We start from the raw sequence: 20,000 nt of genomic DNA, 5'->3' as shown, positions 1-20,000 counted from the left end.
TTCTCTCATTTCTTCCTATGGATCGGTGTTTATGGTAATAGTGGATTCAAATAGGCCAAATCAAACATAGGTGGTCTGTAAATGTGATGCAGTTAGGTTTTGAGGGGGACATCTGGGTAGTGTAGAGATAAAAGTACTTGCCATATTGGACGTGACTACGGGTGGGAATCTGTTGGGGTATGTGTCCTGGTCACTGCACTAGTGCCTCCTCTGGTCGGTCGGGGCGCCTGTTCAGTGGGGAAGGGAACTGGGGGTGATAGCGTGATCCACCCTACGTGCTACGACCTGCTGGTGAAACCCCTCGCCGTCAGGTGAAAAGAAGCGGCTGGCGACTGACTGCACATGTATCGGAGGAAACATGTGCTAGTCGACAACTCTCCTCAGATCAGCAGAGGGGTGGAGCATTTATTTATGTCGACGGGGTGGAGCAATGAACGGGACAGCAGGGGGAATGCAGGAGGTCCCTGAAGATCATCAAAGACACAAACCACCCCCACAACAGCCTGTTCTCCCTGTTACCCTCAGGGAGGAGATACAGGGTCCCAAAAGCACGCATAAATCGCTTGAGGGACAGTTTCTTCCTGCAGGCCACGAGACTCCTTAACATACACAAATAGTGTAGTAGCTGTACTGTACTGTACTGTAGCTGCTACCATTACGTATGTCTAATGTTTAATTGTATGTTTAATTAGGTATATGCTATTTGCACCTGTGCAAACAGAACGTCAATTATGTTTAAGTATGTTTAAAGTATGTGTGGAAGTTTACAAGCACTGTCATTGTCAATGTCATATCATATTGCTATATTGTCAATAAGGTCATAATCAGTCATGTGGAAAATAACAGCTATGCAAACACTTGTCATGCTTGACTCCCCACAAGCTAAAAGTAGGATAGGGGAGTTTAGAGATGTGCCTGGTCTGTGCCAGGTCACCAGTATGCAAACAATGTGAAGACTAAAGGTTCTTGCACACAGAGTCCGAATTGTTCGCTGCGTTTTTTTAATCCGTCATCCGAAAAAAACACGTCACGCACAGATACCTTGCACACTGAGTCCGATGCGTTAATTATCCAATATTCGTTGCGAAGATTCGCAACGAAAAGAAAACTACCGCGATCCTATTGATCCACAACTGGCAGTGTGTCTGTGTGGCTCTCTCTCTTTCCCCCCCCCCCACCCCCTTCCCCATACACACACACACACACACACACACACACACACACACACACACACACACCGCGTTCCAAGCTGGTCTGCAATCACCCGGCACATTCTGTCTTTTAATTCCGAATCTCTGTATTCCTGCTTTGTCATAAAATGCTTTGTGCTGGGAGACGAACTGAATTAACTTCTCAGACGCCATTTTTCATTGTGAATAGCAACACTACGGCAGCTCTGAGTGGTCAAACACCTGTCAAAACGATTTCATGGATGCGGAAAAACGCAGAAAATCGAACCTCGTCCGAAAACTTAAATGACGGACGTAATTGTCGGACTCGGTGTGTCAATGATGATTGACACAAATGAGGTCGTATTTTTATTTTTTTCGTGCGTCAATTTCGGACGAAAAAACGGACTCTATGTGCAAGGACCTTTACAGCTGCATCTGGAAACAACAACCTTTGATTGTGAATAAAAAGGGGTTGTACAGTGGACATGTTAGATTGACAGAAGCTATCTCTCCCTGGCTGTATCAAGACTGATAATAAAAGCAGGTTTGAAGAACAGCGAGGCCTTCATTATTCCATGATTGCACCTTGGTTCACACTTGGTTTCACAGAGCACCCCCAAGCGGAGAAGGAATCCCACGACAGCTTTTTGGCGGCCATTTTTGCCTGATCTGCATGTGGGTGCTTCTTCCGGTGTGATCCTCCCAGCCTTGTTGCTGACAGTTTGACACCCGTCTGGGCGAACGGAGCAAATCACTAATCAGGTCCAGCTTGGCAGAAATCTCGTCGATAAATATCCCTTTAAGAGCGCAGTGCATTCATGGGTAATCGCCTGCTGTGGCCAATATTAACCATTTCGAGTAACACTTTTTCCATACGGATCACCAGTTAGTTTGTTGTTTATAACGTGGCTATATTCATAACGTTTTCTATCTCGGATGCGTTATTTCGAATCGCACATAGGTTGCGCCAAACCACACATAGGTTACGCCTGGCGCAACCTATGTGGGTTTCAGGACGAAACGGACTCGAGCCACTAACGTCATCTTAAGAGCACAATATTCCTGGAATGCAAGTTTAACTAAACAGTTACATGTCCTCTGCATTCTACATAAAATTAAGATATTACGGGTTGTTTTATTTTGTATGTTACATACTTATTGACCAAGTTATGTTCAATTCAGCCAGGGTACAAGAGACTGAGTGTAGGCAGCCATCTTTTCAAATCAAGTAGAATACATTAGGAAATGGCAAGCTGCAACAATGAGTCACGTTAAACCGGAACTTGTACGCACAATTATTTTTTACAGTGGGGCATTCAAAAATAAGGTGGATATGTGCAGTGAATATGCCACTGTCTTTGACTTGTCTTATCACTTTACTGCCTTATTGCTTGTTGTGTCTCTTGTTTTCCTGCACCCATATGCCCTGTTAATAGAGAAAATGTTTGTCTCATTTTTTAATTAGAGAGCGTTGGATTTGGGTACAAGTTGTTTGGGGGGGGGGGGTTGGTTGACGGGGAGAGAGCCAGTAGGACGAGACATGCTCCTAATCCACACGGTTGCATTGTCAGTCTGCCAGGCGTCTCCATGGCAACGCTGCTGTTCACCGGCTAGAAGAAAACATTTCCCCTCCACAGCACTGATTGTACCTCTTCAACAGTTTTCCTCTCTTTCTGCTCTGGAATCTGAGCTCCAGAGCTCAAAACACACGCCTCAACAGAGCTCAAAATAAACGCCTCAACAGAGCTCAAAACAAACGCCTCAACAGAGCTCAAAACAAATGCCTCAACAGAGCTCAAAACAAACGCCTCAACAGAGCTCAAAACAAACGCCTCAACAGAGCTCAAAACAAACGCCTCAACAGAGCTCAAAACACACACCTCAACAGAGCTCAAAACAAACGCCTCAACAGAGCTAAAAACAAATGCCTCAACAGAGCTCAAAACACACACCTCAACAGAGCTCAAAACACACACCTCAACAGAGCTCAAAACAAACGCCTCAACAGAGCTCAAAATAAACGCCTCAACAGAGCTCAAAACAAACGCCTCAACAGAGCTCAAAACAAACGCCTCAACAGAGCTCAAAACAAACGCCTCAACAGAGCTCAAAACACACACCTCAACAGAGCTCAAAACAAACGCCTCAACAGAGCTAAAAACAAATGCCTCAACAGAGCTCAAAACACACACCTCAACAGAGCTCAAAACACACACCTCAACAGAGCTCAAAACAAATGCCTCAACAGAGCTCAAAACAAACGCCTCAGAGCTCAAAACACATGCCTCAACAGAGCTCAAAACACACGCCTCAACAGAGCTCAAAACAAACGCCTCAACAGAGCTCAAAACAAATGCCTCAACAGAGCTCAAAACACACGCCTCAACAGAGCTCAAAACAAACGCCTCAACAGACCTCAAAACAAACGCCTCAACAGACCTCAAAACAAACGCCCCAACAGAGCTCAAAACAAACGCCTCAACAGAGCTCAAAACAAACGCCTCAACCGAGCTCAAAACAAACGCCTCAACCGAGCTCAAAACAAACCCCTCAACAGACCTCAAAACAAACGCCTCAACAGAGCTCAAAACAAACGCCTCAACAGAGCTCAAAACAAACGCCTCAACCGAGCTCAAAACAAACGCCTCAACAGAGCTCAAAACAAACCCCTCAACAGACCTCAAAACAAACGCCTCAACAGAGCTCAAAACAAACGCCTCAACAGAGCTCAAAACACACGCCTCAACAGAGCTCAAAACACACGCCTCAACAGAGCTCAAAACAAACGCCTCAACAGAGCTCAAAACAAACGCCTCAACAGAGCTCAAAACACACGCCTCAACAGAGCTCAAAACAAACGCCTCAACAGAGCTCAAAACACACACCTCAACAGAGCTCAAAACACACACCTCAACAGAGCTCAAAACAAACGCCTCAACAGAGCTCAAAACAAACGCCTCAACAGAGCTCAAAACAAACGCCTCAACAGAGCTCAAAACAAACGCCTCAACAGAGCTCAAAACAAACGCCTCAACAGAGCTCAAAACACACGCCTCAACAGAGCTCAAAACAAACGCCTCAACAGAGCTCAAAACAAACGCCTCAACAGAGCTCAAAACAAACGCCTCAACAGAGCTCAAAACAAACGCCTCAACAGAGCTCAAAACAAACGCCTCAACAGAGCTCAAAACACACGCCTCAACAGAGCTCAAAACAAACGCCTCAACAGAGCTCAAAACAAACGCCTCAACAGAGCTCAAAACAAACGCCTCAACAGAGCTCAAAACAAACGCCTCAACAGAGCTCAAAACACACGCCTCAACAGAGCTCAAAACAAACGCCTCAACAGAGCTCAAAACAAACGCCTCAACAGAGCTCAAAACAAACGCCTCAACAGAGCTCAAAACAAACGCCTCAACAGAGCTCAAAACAAACGCCTCAACAGAGCTCAAAACACACGCCTCAACAGAGCTCAAAACAAACGCCTCAACAGAGCTCAAAACAAACGCCTCAACAGAGCTCAAAACACACGCCTCAACAGAGCTCAAAACAAACGCCTCAACAGAGCTCAAAACAAACGCCTCAACAGAGCTCAAAACAAACGCCTCAACAGAGCTCAAAACACACGCCTCAACAGAGCTCAAAACACACGCCTCAACAGAGCTCAAAACAAACGCCTCAACAGAGCTCAAAACAAACGCCTCAACAGAGCTCAAAACAAATGCCTCAACAGAGCTCAAAACACACGCCTCAACAGAGCTCAAAACAAACGCCTCAACAGAGCTCAAAACAAACGCCTCAACAGAGCTCAAAACACACGCCTCAACAGAGCTCAAAACAAACGCCTCAACAGAGCTCAAAACACACGCCTCAACAGAGCTCAAAACACACGCCTCAACAGAGCTCAAAACAAACGCCTCAACAGAGCTCAAAACAAATGCCTCAACAGAGTTAAAAACAAATGCCTCAACAGAGCTCAAAACAAACGCCTCAGAGCTCAAAACACACGCCTCAACAGAGCTCAAAACACACGCCTCAACAGAGCTAAAAACACACGCCTCAACAGAGCTCAAAACAAACGCCTCAACAGAGCTCAAAACAAATGCCTCAACAGAGCTCAACAGAGCTCAAAACACACGCCTCAACAGACCTCAAAACAAACGCCTCAACAGAGCTCAAAACAAACCCCTCAACAGAGCTCAAAACAAACCCCTCAACAGAGCTCAAAGCAAACACCTCAACAGAGCTCAAAACAAACGCCTCAACAGAGCTCAAAACAAACGCCTCAACAGAGCTCAAAACACACGCCTCAACAGAGGTCAAAACACACGCCTCAACAGAGCTCAAAACAAACCCCTCAACAGAGCTCAAAACACACGCCTCAACAGAGCTCAAAACAAACCCCTCAACAGAGCTCAAAACACACGCCTCAACAGAGCTCAAAACAAACCCCTGAGTAGAGGAGCACAGCTACGCCGAGTTGCAATCAGCCACTGAAGTGCATTATGAAAAAACCCTCTGGGGAGAGAGAGGAGAGGCTGCATGTGAGGTGGAGATTTTTTGCAGTGGCCTCGGTCATGCTGTTGAAGGACATCTCCCCACGTGCTACACCTCATACTACACCTCATGAACATGACTCACTGGACAGCCTCACCACAGCTGTCCTCCTCTTCTCCCACAGGTGAAGGATAACTTTGACCACCAGGACTTCAACAGGATGTGCTGGGTGCTGTGTGCCAGGAAGAACCTGGACCGCACCCACCTGCTCATCTCCAACGATGACGCCTTCAAGATCTGGTGCATCTTTAACTACCTGTCCGAGGAGACTTACCCTCTGACGATGGTCACAGAGGAGGTGAGTGTTTCTTTATAGAGCACCAGCCCCCAAATGTAATCCTACTTTCAGACACAATGCACTTTGCTCGCAGCTATTGTACAGCTCAATAGGCCTTTTTCAGAGCAGCCATTAAAAGGCAGGTAAACACAGGTGCAACCAAAACATGAATGCGGGTCCCAGCACTGGAACACCTAAATGGATTGGAAGTAGGAAACCCTCATTCATGTTTTGGTTGCACCCTGCCTTTTAGACACAAAACATGCTCCCAAGAGAGAGATTTTCCACTTCAGTCCCTATAGCTACAACTTCTACTTTTGTGTAATTCTGGAAATTCTGATTCTGCTGGAATATAGTTTTTCCTCAATGTTCTTCCCTTCCTGGCCGGCTACTTCTCTTTTTGTTTGTATTTGACACGTGAGGCTTCCATCACCATGTGCCGAGGAAGAGTTTATCTTTAACTTTAGGCACAACAAGGGCTCCGAGTTGGATGCAGTGAGCGGACATCAGACAGAAGCAAAGCTGAGACCTTGATCTAGAGATGGATATCTTAACCACAAAGAGTGTCTTGCAATGTGTAGCGCTGAGTGTCAAAACAACCACTTTGGCCTTTGGTCTGCTGCGTTCTTCTATACAATATGTACTATTGTAGCTTTTTATTTCTTGTAATTGTGTAGTGCTGAGTGTCAAAACGACCACTTTCGCCTATAGCCTTGCATTCAAAAGTGAACGGTGGTGGTCTGTCTGTTTGCAGGCAACTCTGTGATTCTCTGTCTTTAAAAAAAGAACAACCACTCACTTTTCCCCGCAACTATGCTTCCGATATTCTATAATTAGTTTGCCCCACCCGACCCTACCTGTGACTTCAAAGTGCAGAAATAAGGTGAGTTTAATGCCCAACACAGATTGTCTAACGAAAATCGCATGGTCCATGAGAAGGTCTCTTACTACCGTGAAATCCTGAGACGAACATAGAAAGAGTCTGAGGGTAAGCACCGACCTATAGTTTGCTGTCTACTGGCCACAGTGGCTGAAACATCCACACAATTAACCACCAGCCTCAATAGAGACACTTCATGAAATAGGCCACGCCCATCACGGGGGAAATTGCTCCGTTCACTCCCATAGACCAGCATCATTTTCCTTGAATTAAACATAGCTAAAGGCTGTTGTGTGGTGGGCTGCGCAGACAACAAATGCAAAAAATCGCCAGTTAAAGTTTTTTTGTACTCCTGAGCAAAACAAAGAAGCCATTGAGGATTGGCGAGAAGAAAAATGTGGATCTAGCTGTCAAGGAAATAAGTTGGAGTGTTCATCTTCCATATATACAATCTTTTTGTGCAACACGCAACCATGCACGCGACATAGGAGAACGCCAGGATTGGAGGGGGGGGTTTCTGTTTCCCCCCCGTTTTGGGTGTGGTTTCTGAATGAGGACGCGCTCCGCAGTGTCTCTATAGTGGTTGGGTGAAGAGGAAACAGGTTCCAAACAGACACAGTTTACCAGCGTTTGTCTGGTGGTTTCCCGGCCTGATCATGAGTCATTTCAAATAGTGGTTCTCAATGTGGGGTCCGGGGACCACCAGGGGTCCTTGAGGGCGTTCCAGGGGGTCCCCAGCAAATGGATTGAATCGTTCAACTCCAGTATTATTTCATTTACAAGAAGTTAACACAATTTTAGAGAATGTAGAAAAATTGCTTGTTTTGGTCATAGTTTCTCTGTTATCTCTCTGGACAAAATCGTATCTAGCAAAATAAATAAATTCAGATGTGGGACACAATTTCATCAAGTGGGGTCCGTGGCTGTAATGTGGACAAAATGATGGGTCGTCCTTGATATGAAAAAGGTTGAGACTGACGGCTTTTAAAACACAACTCTTGTTTCATCAGATAGAACAATGGGTAAAGGCAGCAGGAATCATTTCTCTGACAACGCCAACAATATTGACTTGCATGCGAGGGTCAGTGGGGATGTTTTGGTCACGACCCTGTATATGTGCTGCTGGTACAATAACTGGCTACTGTCAAAGGAACACCCAGTCCGTTGCTCAAGAGCAGAAAAGGAAGTTTCCAGCTTCCTGTTCTACAAATGCTGCAGGATTTATTGTTGGGCATAACGTATCGCTGGGAAGCTGTTTACATAAGAGATCTAACTTTACACGCTGCACTCAGGTCAGGTCCCTTACAAAACATTTTCTCCCTTAACATAAGAACTCTAACTTTACACGCTGCACTCAGGTCAGGTCCCTTACAGAACATTTGTCCCTTAACATAAGAAATTTAACTTTACAAGCTGCACTCAGGTCAGGTCCCTCACAGAATATTTGTCCCTTAACATAAGAAATCTAACTTTATAAGCTGCACTCAGGTCAGATCTCTCACAGAACATTTGTCCCTTAACATAAGAAATCTAACTTTATAAGCTGCATTCAGGTCAGATCTCTCACAGAACATTTGTCCCTTAACATAAGAAATCTAACTTTATAAGCTGCACTCAGGTCAGGTCCCTCACAGAACATTTGTCCCTTAACATAAGAAATGTAACTTTACACGCTGCACTCAGGTAAGGTCCCTCACAGAACATTTGTCCCTTAACATAAGAAATGTAACTTTACATGCTGCACTCAGGTCAGGTCTCTCACAGAACATTTGTCCCTTAACATAAGAAATGTAACTTTACACGCTGCACTCAGGTCAGGTCTCTCACAGAACATTTGTCCCTTAACATAAAAAAATCTAACTTTATAAGCTGCACTCAGGTCAGGTCCCTCACAGAACATTTGTCCCTTAACATAAGAAATGTAACTTTACATGCTGCACTCAGGTCAGGTCCCTCACAGAACATTTGTCCCTTAACATAAGAAATGTAACTTTACATGCTGCACTCAGGTCAGGTCCCTCACAGAACATTTGTCCCTTAACATAAGAAATGTAACTTTACATGCTGCACTCAGGTCAGGTCCCTCACAGAACATTTGTCCCTTAACATAAGAAATGTAACTTTACATGCTGCACTCAGGTCAGGTCCCTCACAGAACATTTGTCCCTTAACATAAGAAATGTAACTTTACATGCTGCACTCAGGTCAGGTCCCTCACAGAACATTTGTCCCTTAACATAAGAAATCTAACTTTACATGCTGCACTCAGGTCAGGTCCCTTACAGAGCATTTGAGTATTTCTATTTAGCACATATTTAAAAAACATAATAATAATCGGTGTAAGACAATTTAGATCAAAAGAAAACATGCAAGGGGATTCCAAAAAGCCCTCAAGAAGCTTGACAAGAGGAATACCCTAAAATAGCCATAGAGTATTTAGAGGCATGTAGAGAACACACACACACACACACACACACACACGCTCACTCACGCACCCCCCCCCCCCCCCCCCCACACACACACACACACACACACACACACCCTCCCTCCCCCCCAACACCCCGACCACAAACACCCAAAGACATGCAGATAAATGCATCCTACAAGGAAATACACACACACACGACCATGGACATCACGATACAGAGATAAAAAACAAACACAAAAAGGAACATTTGTCCCTTAACTCATTGAGTGCCAGCCACCTTTGGAGAACGGACGCTCCCAGTGCCAGAGTTTCAGAGCGTTTTCAATGATTTCTCGAGGCCCACAGAATATTGTGTGATATTACTATGTAAACACCGAACACGCACAAAGAACGATGAGACTCTCTTCTATCATCTGCAAAAAAAAGTTTATTGATATCATTTTCCGTTCTTTAGTTATCAGCCGGAGAAGATAGGTTGATTTCAGCAAAAACACACGTTTCAATTTAGAATATGAGATATTCAGCCTTTTGTGAAATGAAGCATTTCAAGCACATCATTGACTCTGAAGCTAATATTTTCTGATGTAATGACACCTCAAACATAAATTCCTTCAATAAAACAGTGAAAACAAAGGAATTTTGTTTGGCCAAATAATATTTTTTAGCTGCAACCAGCAGCGCTGGCCCCTGCGTGCGCAGACCCTACACCTTCTTGCTGGTCTTGATTTACTGCTGGTGGGCATCAGATATTCTAGCTTGTTTGCCTGTCTCTGTGCATCAAGCCTGCTGTCTGGGTCTGTGTTTACTGTCAATGGTTGTATGCTGCCCTGCGTGCCCCCCCTCCTCCTCCTCCGTGGGAGTGTCTCTGGGGCTCTGCTGCGTTTGCTCTGCGTTTGCTCTGCACTGAAAAGTGCGCTGCACCCCGCTTTTTCACAGCCTGTCGCCGGCTCCCAGCTGAGAATAATGTAACTTTTCAGAAAGATGCTGGTGTCGGCAACTAAATCATATGGAGGGGCTATCGCAGCGGAGACGGAGGGGCTCAATTGTGGCAGCAGATTGACTGCTGTTCACAGGCACAGCTAACGTTATGCTTCATGCATATCGATGCGATTTCCGTTTCCCCATGACTTCTTCTCTCTTTTTTCCTCGCCTTTCTCTAATCTGGAGAGCACTGTCGCCACCTAATGGGTCCCTAAAATAGCTTTTACACATTCAACATCCACCATACTTTCACAGGAGATGGATCTGGCTTTGATCCACGTCCCACCGTCAAAAAACGCAATTGACGAACATACTCGTCCTTGGCACTCTACGTTAGTATGTGAATTGACGAACATACTCGTCCTTGGCACTCTACGTTAGTATTTGAATTGACGAACATACTCGTCCTTGGCACTCAATGAGTTAACATAAGAAATGTAACTTTACACGCTGCAATCAGGTCAGGTCCCTTACAGAGCATTTGTCCCTTAACATAATGATAGAGAAAATTTACATCACATTAGCCTTTATTTGGACAATCACTAGTCATTAATATATTCATATACATTTCCATTTTAGTTACATATAGTTATGACACAGACAGACTTCATATTTAGATGACCTGTGTACATACACAGATAGGTTGAGTCTACAGAGTAGCCTTCAAGTGTGCGTCAAGACTGATGTCATCTGATGTGTGTCCTATAAGTATCTTTGACTTTCTGCTCAATGTATGTAAGCCTGTGTATCCATCCGTGAATATACAGTACAAGAGTGCATCTCTTGCTCTTGGCCAAGATCTATGTTAAATACATCATATCAGACGACTTCTTCTGACTCCTGGCTCCATCATTTCATTTCAACTGGTTTCCTTCAAGTGGTTCACTGTTTACCTTTTGGCTGTGGAATTTCATTCTCTATCACATAAGAAATCTAACTTTACACGCTGCACTCAGGTCAGGTCCCTTCCAGAGCATTTGTCCCTCAACAGTAAACTAGAAGTGACATGGAATAAACAGCAGGTATCTCCCAACATGGGAGACCAAAAATGTGTGTGTGTGTGTGTGTGTGTGTGTGTGTGTGTGTGTGTGTGTGATTTATTATCATCATTAATGAATTTGAATCATTAACGAAAACCAGGTGTGAATCACGCCCCTGACAAATACCCCATATTACACTAAAACTAATACTGAAAATAATAAAAGCTAAACCAAAACTAAGCATTTTCAAAAAATAAAAACAACTAAACTAGCAAACTAATTAAAACGAAATTGAAAACAAAAAGTCAAAACGAAATGAGAATAAAAACTGCAAAACTATAATAACCATGGTGTGTGTGTGTGTATCTTACACAGATCGAGTACTTCCTGCGTAAGCTGACGGAGGCGATGGGCGGCAGCTGGGTGGAGGAGCGCTTCGAGGACTACAAGCTGGAGCTGCACGCCAAGCAGCAGGCGCTGAACGCCTGGGAGATGATCAGCCTGCTGGGCTCAGGACACTTCAGCAAGGGCATGGACCGCACCACCCTGTCCATGGGCATCAACCACGTGTACCAGGAGCTCATCATGGACGTCCTCAAACAGGTCGGCATCCATCTGGGGCCCAGGCGTTAGGCGTGTCAGTGTTGTAGTTGAGTCACCTTATTATCTCAAGTCCGCGGTGTTCGAGTCAGTATCCAAGTCCAAGTCACCAAAGAAAAGTCGTGAGTCGAGTTTGAGTCAAGTCCCCATCACCTGAGTCCGAGTCCAGAGTTAACCTACTGAACATGAGCATGTAGGTGGAACACACGCGCCTGCTCTTGCACAAAATTTAATGTCACGGTATTAATATAGCTATTAATATAGCTATCAATATCTTATGGCAAATTATTAGGGCATATTACAAAAAAAGATTATTTTCTGTATCAATTAACAAGTCAGAGTCCTCGTCTCCAACCTCCGAGTCCGATGCCTGAATGCTCGCTGCTTAAGTCCAAGTCGAGTCATGAGTCATGAGTCCTGAAAATGGGCCCAGCCAGGACTCAACGACAACACTGGGCAGTGTGCAGCGGGTCACGGCTGTACAACACTGGGCATGTGCAGCGGGTCACGGCTGTACAACACTGGGCATGTGCAGCGGGTCACGGCTGTACCTGACTTGGAATAATTCTGTGTTTTTCACCTTCTATATGAGCGTTCAAACAGACAGGACAGAGAGAGAGAGAGAGAGAGGGCTGACATTGTGACTCCTCCACAGGGCTACATGATGAAGAAGGGTCACAAGAGGAAGAACTGGACGGAGCGCTGGTTCCTGCTCAAACCCAACTCCATCTCCTACTACGTCGGGGAGGACCTGGCCGAGAAGAAAGGCGACATCCTATTGGACGGAAACTGCTGTGTCGAGGCAAGGACCGCCCACTTACAATGATCACCTCTAATTTGAAACCACCTCTTAAAGTCAGGAATGCAGCACTAATAACTGTTTGACAGTTTATCCAAAATATACATGATATATATGTGTATGTATATATATGTATATATATATATATATATATATATATACACACATATATATATATATATATATATATATATATATATATATATATATATATATATGTGTATGTATATATATATATATATATATATATATATATATATATATATATATATATGTGTATGTATATATATATATACACACATATATATATATATATATATATATATATATATATATATATATATATATATATAGTCCTTTGTGACTGATCCAGTTCTTTCTTGCAGTCTTTAACAGACAAGGAGGGAAAGAAGTGTCTGCTGTACATCAAGTGTGCACAGAAAAGCTTTGAGATCAGCGCCTCGGACAAGAAGAGGAAACAGGAGTGGATCCAGGGTAAGAGAAGTGTCCAGGTCGCTCTTTAGAAAGTTTAGAAGATGAAACAGGAGTGGATCCAGGGTAAGAAGTAAGAGAAGTGTCCAGGTTGAAACAGGGGTGGATCCAGGCCGGGTAAGAGAAGTGTCCAGGTTGAAAAGGGAGTGGATCCAGGGTAAGAAGTGTCCAGGTTGAAACAAGAGTGGATCCAGGTTTAAGAGAAGTGTCCAGGTTGAAACATGAGTGTATCCAGGGTAAGAAGTGTCCAGGTTGAAACAAGAGTGGATCCAGGGTAAGAGAAGTGTCCAGGTTGAAACAAGAGTGGATCCAGGTTTAAGAGAAGTGTCCAGGTTGAAACATGAGTGGATCCAGGGTAAGAGAAGTGTCCAGGTTGAAACATGAGTGGATACAGGGTAAGATAAGTGTCCAGGTTGAAACATGAGTGGATCCAGGTTTAAGAGAAGTGTCCAGGTTGAAACAGGAGTGGATCCAGGGTAAGATAAGTGTCCAGGTTGAAACATGAGTGGATCCAGGTTTAAGAGAAGTGTCCAGGTTGAAACAGGAGTGGATACAGGGTAAGATAAGTGTCCAGGTTGAAACAGGAGTGGATCCAGGGTAAGAGAAGTGTCCAGGTTGAAACAGGAGTGGATCCAGGGTAAGAGAAGTGTCCAGGTTGAAACAGGAGTGGATCCAGGGTAAGAGAAGTGTCCAGGTTGAAACAGGAGTGGATCCAGGCCGGGTTAGAGAAGTGTCCAGGTTGAAACAGGAGTGGATCCAGGGTAAGAGAAGTGTCCAGGTTGAAACAGGAGTGGATCCAGGGTAAGATAAGTGTCCATATTGAAACAGGAGTGGATCCAGGTTTAAGAGAAGTGTCCAGGTTGAAACAAGAGTGGATCCAGGGTAAGATAAGTGTCCAGGTTGAAACATGAGTGGATCCAGGGTAAGAGAAGTGTCCAGGTTGAAACATGAGTGGATACAGGGTAAGATAAGTGTCCAGGTTGAAACAAGAGTGGATCCAGGTTAAGAGAAGTGTCCAGGTTGAAACAAGAGTGGATCCAGGTTAAGAGAAGTGTCCAGGTTGAAACAGGAGTGGATCCAGGTTAAGAGAAGTGTCCAGGTCGCTCTTTCTCAATCTAAAAATCCTCTCATCGCTCATCTGCATTCTGCTGCTGTACGCCTCAATTAGGTGACTCCACTGTTCTCTCATTGTCTTATCTGACTAACTGCCTGCCTGTGAACTTTGTGGCTATTTTTAACCTGACCTAATGAATAAAAGCTGTTCATCACTTGTTTATCAAAGCCACGTGCAATTCTGTGTTTGGGTTTCTCTTGTGAGATTTGCTTACAAGAGCATTTCATTACAACGTTGTCAAGTTCTCCTATCAGTTTATGTTGTTCCTTTAAAAGCCAGCCTTCACACGAAACTGCTGCAGTACGCTTAAATAATGGCTGACCAACTTGGGGCCCACGGGCCAAACTTGACCCACGCTTAGTTTGTTTTGGCCCCTCCATGGTTTTGAAAGAAAGAAAAAATCGTGGCCAATATTACTGTCTTTCAGATGCTGTGGCGGGCTGATTTTTAAAGCTAGCTTGATGATACTTTTACAATATGAAACTAGACATTTTATAGAAAACTGACAAAAAATATTGTAGAAAAGATGGCTTCCACGTGCATTCCAGCTCATACCCCAAGCATATTCACGCGAAAGAAATGACAGCATGTTGTTTTTATCGGTTAACCTGGCACTGCCAGGTGGTTTGTTTTCACATAACTGGGAACGAGTTGTCGGAAAACGGTTCCAAAGGGCGGGCACTTTCATAGAAGGGGATTGGATGAACCATCTGTCTATCACGTCTATCATGGGCTCGCACTCGCTGGCGTCACACCTAAAGCCCGCCCGTAGGTGCTTCATAGGGCGCTGATTGGTGGGAACCACTGGTGGCTCAGATTCAAAGCAATAGATTGGAGCGTGGCAAGATGGATTTGTCTCATGATCTCGTGTGAATCCAGCTGCGTCGCGAGGTTACGTGTCGGTATGATTTTAGCCCCTAACATCTTCATCTCTTCAGCCATCCAGACGTGTGTGAGCTTGCTGCGGCTGGGCCGGCCGGCGCCGCACCGCGAGGCGCGCCACAAACGCCGCGAGCAACGCCTGAGGCTGCAGGCTGAGCAGGACGAGCTGGAGATCAGGATGAGGGAGCTGCAGACCGCCAACGAGACCAAGCAGCACGAGCTGGAGGCCATGAGGAAGGTTAGGACAACACCCGCAAAACTGTTCAAACCTTCCCAAAACCCTCATCCAAAGTACAGTCCACTCTGCTGCCATATGTGTGCCCTTTAGGAGGAACCTTGCACTGCAAAAATTTGACTTTTTCTTCAGGCTAATGTAACTTGTTTTCGGACACTTCGTAAATTATCTTTGAGAAGGTTTCGACATGTATCAAGTGACATTTATTGAGATACCATTTATTACCATTTATTGAGATAATTAGACTGAAAATATCATGAAATAAGCTTGATAGGTCTGCAAACAAGTTAAAATCACCAGACAGCTTTTTCAGTGTGGAAGTATTTCTCTGACATGAGCAGGTAGGAGTGATCTGAGACTTCTGACGTGAACATAAAGAGGAAAGAAGGCCTGCATGATGTTATATTGAGGGTCCTCGGCCTACTGGTTGACATAGGCTGTGTTTTTTTTCATTTTCTTCTTCTGTCAAGTCATTCTCCAGGCCCAAACAAATCTGCATCAAACTAATCAAACTTAATTTGCACTTTAATAAAACATAAAAGCAAATAAGCGATTAAAAAAAATTACAGTGACAAAATACAGTGATTTAAATACACGGAAAGAAGAGATGATAATTGCTCATTTGTGGAGTTGAAATAAAAGAACAAGGGTCTCATAAAAGATTGGCAATGGAAATAAAAAAATAAATCAAACTAGCCCTAAAAAATATATACATGAAATAAGTAGTCAGGAACACCTGTATGCTGCTTTGCATTAACAGCATTATCTTTGGGAGGGAGACTTTGGCTTGTCAGACAGCTCCGACTCCCTCTGACAGGCAGGTTTTTCCAGTAAGAGTAATTTAAATGTCTGCCTGCTCAACGTGGGAACACCTGAAATACTAGGATGCATGTTCATGTTGCGTGAGGGAAACACCCCGCCCTTGGCATTCCTTTTATCTTTTTTTTTGAGTCGCACGACATAGCCTATGTCAAACGCAGCATGGAGGACACAAGAACTCCTATTGAGAAACACACATCTCAAACCGTGTTCTCTCTGTCTCCATGTTCTTGATAAGTTTGTTCTAAGGCTGGTTTTCAACGTGGGGTCCGAGGGTCCTTGAGGGAGTTAATTTACAAGAAGTTAACACAATTAGAGAATATAGTAGAATGACCGTTTTGATCATAAATTGGCTTTTATCTCTCTGCCTACAATACAGATAGTCGTGGAATTCTGGACAAAATCATATCTAACAATAACAAATATGAAAAGATTTGGGTCAGAGAGACAAAATCTTTCTCTAAATCTGTGGCTTTAATGTGGACTAAATTAGGGGTATATGAGGACACACAAGGACACACTTGGCGTTCTTGGGCTTGGAATAATCAGATACTAAAACCCTCCCAGAGCCGCGGGTGCTGATGTCTTAGCTGACCCCTGACCTCTCTGAAGGACCCTACAGGGCTCAACACAGTATAGCACCATTAGTACATTGTCAAAATAATAACATGGCAGCAGACACAAGTCAGTCGCTGCTGGTGCTTCATAGCAACTCAGTCACTCTTAAGGAGCAGAAGAACTTCTCAATCTCAAGAATGCACTTTTGTTTTTCGTCACGCTTCAGATGTGGTGACAGAGATCGGTGAGGAACGTCACGACGGGTGCGATTTGTGTTTCAAATCCTTTGCTTCTATCTATGTAATGTCCACAGTGGAATTTTATAATTTCCTTTTACAGCATTTAAAGTTCTACATCGGTCAAAGTACGTATGAGCTAGCCACAGCACAAAGTTTTTCTTAAATCAAATGAATGGAAGTCAAATGAAGGTTAAACTTATTTTTGTAAATTATTATTATTATTTTTTTGCGTTTTTAAGAGAAAATCAACCTTGTCTACCAACCACGGCATGATAAATATGAAAAAAAGGTAATGTCACGTGTAGCCACGTCTTGAGTTTCCACAACATTTTGTGTTTCTACCTCGAACAGGAGGGGGGGGGGGGTCTATGATGGAGCTTCAATATAGTATGTTGTTATTTTATTTTATACTTTTATATAATGTAATATGGGTTAATGTTGGAAGTCACCCAGGCAATAGTTGCTCATTCACCAACCAGAACATCACTGTACGGTTAACACCACTTCTATTGAGCTAAACCAGTAGGCTACAGAAGAAACTTCCTTATAGACAACATCCAACTTCAAATAGAACTAGATGACCTGGAAGTGGCAGAGATCATTTTTAGATCAGCCTTGTAACTGACACCATCAGTGCTGGTTTCAGTCCCACACACACAAGTAAGGTCATCGAAAAACTCTGTGATGAGTTTCCTTCTACTGCCATTGTTGTTGGCAGTTTCTACACTCCATGTGCTCATCAATGTCAGTAATAGATTAGCCCCACCTTGTGGCATCCCTCTCATGAATATTCTCACCCACTCCAGTCAGAGGAATGTGGATTGTACCATTCAGGGAAGTGAAAGGGGTAGAGTGGGAGACCTTTGCACTTGTTTTTCCAGTTAACTGCCCTAATTGAAACTGTTGATTGATTGGCTGTTAAAATTCAGTGTCTACTGATGATGATGAAAGACTGTTTCCTGCTGTCAGCTGGGAGATTCCGCTTGATAGGAAGTTGGCAGCTTCCCGAAAATTAAGGAACTAGTTGCTACTTACTATTACAACTGGATGTTTTATATGTTTAGCAGGTCTAAAGTTATTTCTGTTATTGATCTGCAGGAAGTGATTGCATTAGCTCTAAATGACATGGCGTCATTGTCAAAACAGAAGCATTGTTTTATTTTCAGCGTGGTCACGTGTCACGACAACATATAGTCGCTGTGGAGTGAAACCCTTGCAGTTCCAAAATGTTAACTTTCAAGAATAAAGAAAAACTGCCTTGTTTTTACTTTGATAACACATTTTTGACGTGATTCAAATCGTGAATACACCCAAGGTGTCAGAGAATTCTGTCGTGAAATTAACCAACAATGGAGTTAACCGTTTTTCGTTTATGTTCTTGTTTTATGTGGGGGGTGGTGGGGGGGTGGTGGTAGTTGTAGAACAGTACAGTAGCACAGCACAGTAATACTATGAATGCTGCAAACGTCAGCACCCGTTGTGACCATAGACTGTAAAGTTGTAACAGGTTGGGACACAGCACATAGTAACACGTCACATAATGCAGCCAGTCAAGTTCGAGACGAGCACGGCTACTGGTTTCACTTGGCCACAGTTTGTCTTTGTGAGAGATGACACTGCTCTCCTGAACGCACACTTGGCAACAGTTTGTCTTTGTCAGAGATGACACTGCTCTCCTGAACGCACAAGAACTCCAGAACAATCTGCCATTGAGGTGCAAGTCTCTGTCTCGCATACTTGATTGCATGAATGCACAATGCGCATGCATGCATGTACACACACACACACACACACACACACACACACACACACACACACACACACACACACACACACACACACACACACACACACACATACACACACGCACACACACAGAGGCCCAGGGTCCTCTCCAGTGAGGTCTGCGGTTCACACATACACAATAGGTGCTCTGTCCCTGCTGGCGTCTCCACACTAACCTGCTATGCGGAGTGGGTGTCGCAGTCTGCAGACACTTCACAGCTGGGTGACAGGAGTCAACACGGGGTTAATTGTTAATGATGGCATTTCTGCTTTACTGGATGGAGCGGGTGATGTGCAACAAAGGCTGTGAGCAGGACTCCAACTCAGGACTTTACAGTACGAGTACACGTCCTCGTCTATAAGGCAACACACTTCAGGCTCAAGTGGTTTACTGTTTTAACACCAGTTAACCCCCTAGATAGGCCTGTGTCCATGTGAAAACCCTCTAACACAGGGGTGGGCAACTATTTTTCATGGGGGGCCACATGAGAAACCCAGATTGTTGCCGGGGGCCGAACAAATATTGTCATGCCGTAACCCATGGATGGGCAACTTTGATGATGGAGCAAAAAAAAAAAAAAAATCCTCGTTACCAGATTTTGCTGAGGGCTGAACGGCGCCAGCGCGAAAATTTGGGGCATTTGAAGCCAGGTTTAGAGGAATAACTCATTTTTAATTAACAGTTGTGATGTCATTATTCAGTCTTAACCACCAATATTTGATCCTTTTCTCATTCACTCCTATGTCACCACCTGCTCTCCCTGCAGGGCTTGAAATTAACTTTTTTGACCACCTGCCAATATGGCTGCTAGATTTTAAAGTTACCAGCCAATTAGAATTTGCATTAGCCGAAATGTTTTTCTTGAAATAAACCAGAATATGAGTGGGTTAATTTAAGCATAAGTATCAGTAAGTGGCCTGGGATTCTCAAAGCCTGTGTTGAGGGTCACACAAGAACAAAAATGCACTCTTGAAGCTAAATAAATCCAAAACCAACGAGTTAATTATTTAAATGTTTACTTCAATGTCGAAAAGTCATTTCTTACACATGAGATTACTTTTAGCCTTTAGCCATAAAGATTTGAAAGATATTCCATATTCCAGACTGAAATGCTATAACAGAAGTGGAGTATTGGCCAGAATGAGATGAACATTTGGAAACTTATTCAGCGGGTATCTTGCATGTTGCTTCAGATGCATTG

General features: G+C 43.9%; 1 protein-coding gene across 2 annotated transcripts in view; it reads left to right on the top strand.

The window, feature by feature from the left end:
- LOC310800357 (switch-associated protein 70-like) overlaps nucleotides 1–20,000 on the top strand; it is a 40,371-nt gene that overhangs the window by 11,014 nt on the left and 9,357 nt on the right. For both annotated transcript variants that reach the window (XM_083662958.1, XM_083662959.1), the window contains 5 exons: nucleotides 5,854–6,027; nucleotides 11,651–11,878; nucleotides 12,531–12,677; nucleotides 13,061–13,169; nucleotides 15,219–15,400. In XM_083662958.1, coding sequence (XP_083519084.1) covers nucleotides 5,854–6,027; nucleotides 11,651–11,878; nucleotides 12,531–12,677; nucleotides 13,061–13,169; nucleotides 15,219–15,400 — 840 coding nt within the window. The remainder of the gene's footprint in view (nucleotides 1–5,853; nucleotides 6,028–11,650; nucleotides 11,879–12,530; nucleotides 12,678–13,060; nucleotides 13,170–15,218; nucleotides 15,401–20,000) is intronic.

The sequence above is a fragment of the Poromitra crassiceps genome (genome assembly GCF_964638095.1).
Source record: "Poromitra crassiceps genome assembly, chromosome: 30".
In the NCBI taxonomy this organism is placed as follows: Eukaryota; Metazoa; Chordata; class Actinopteri; order Beryciformes; family Melamphaidae; genus Poromitra; species Poromitra crassiceps.
This window is presented reverse-complemented; position numbering and strand designations above follow the sequence as displayed.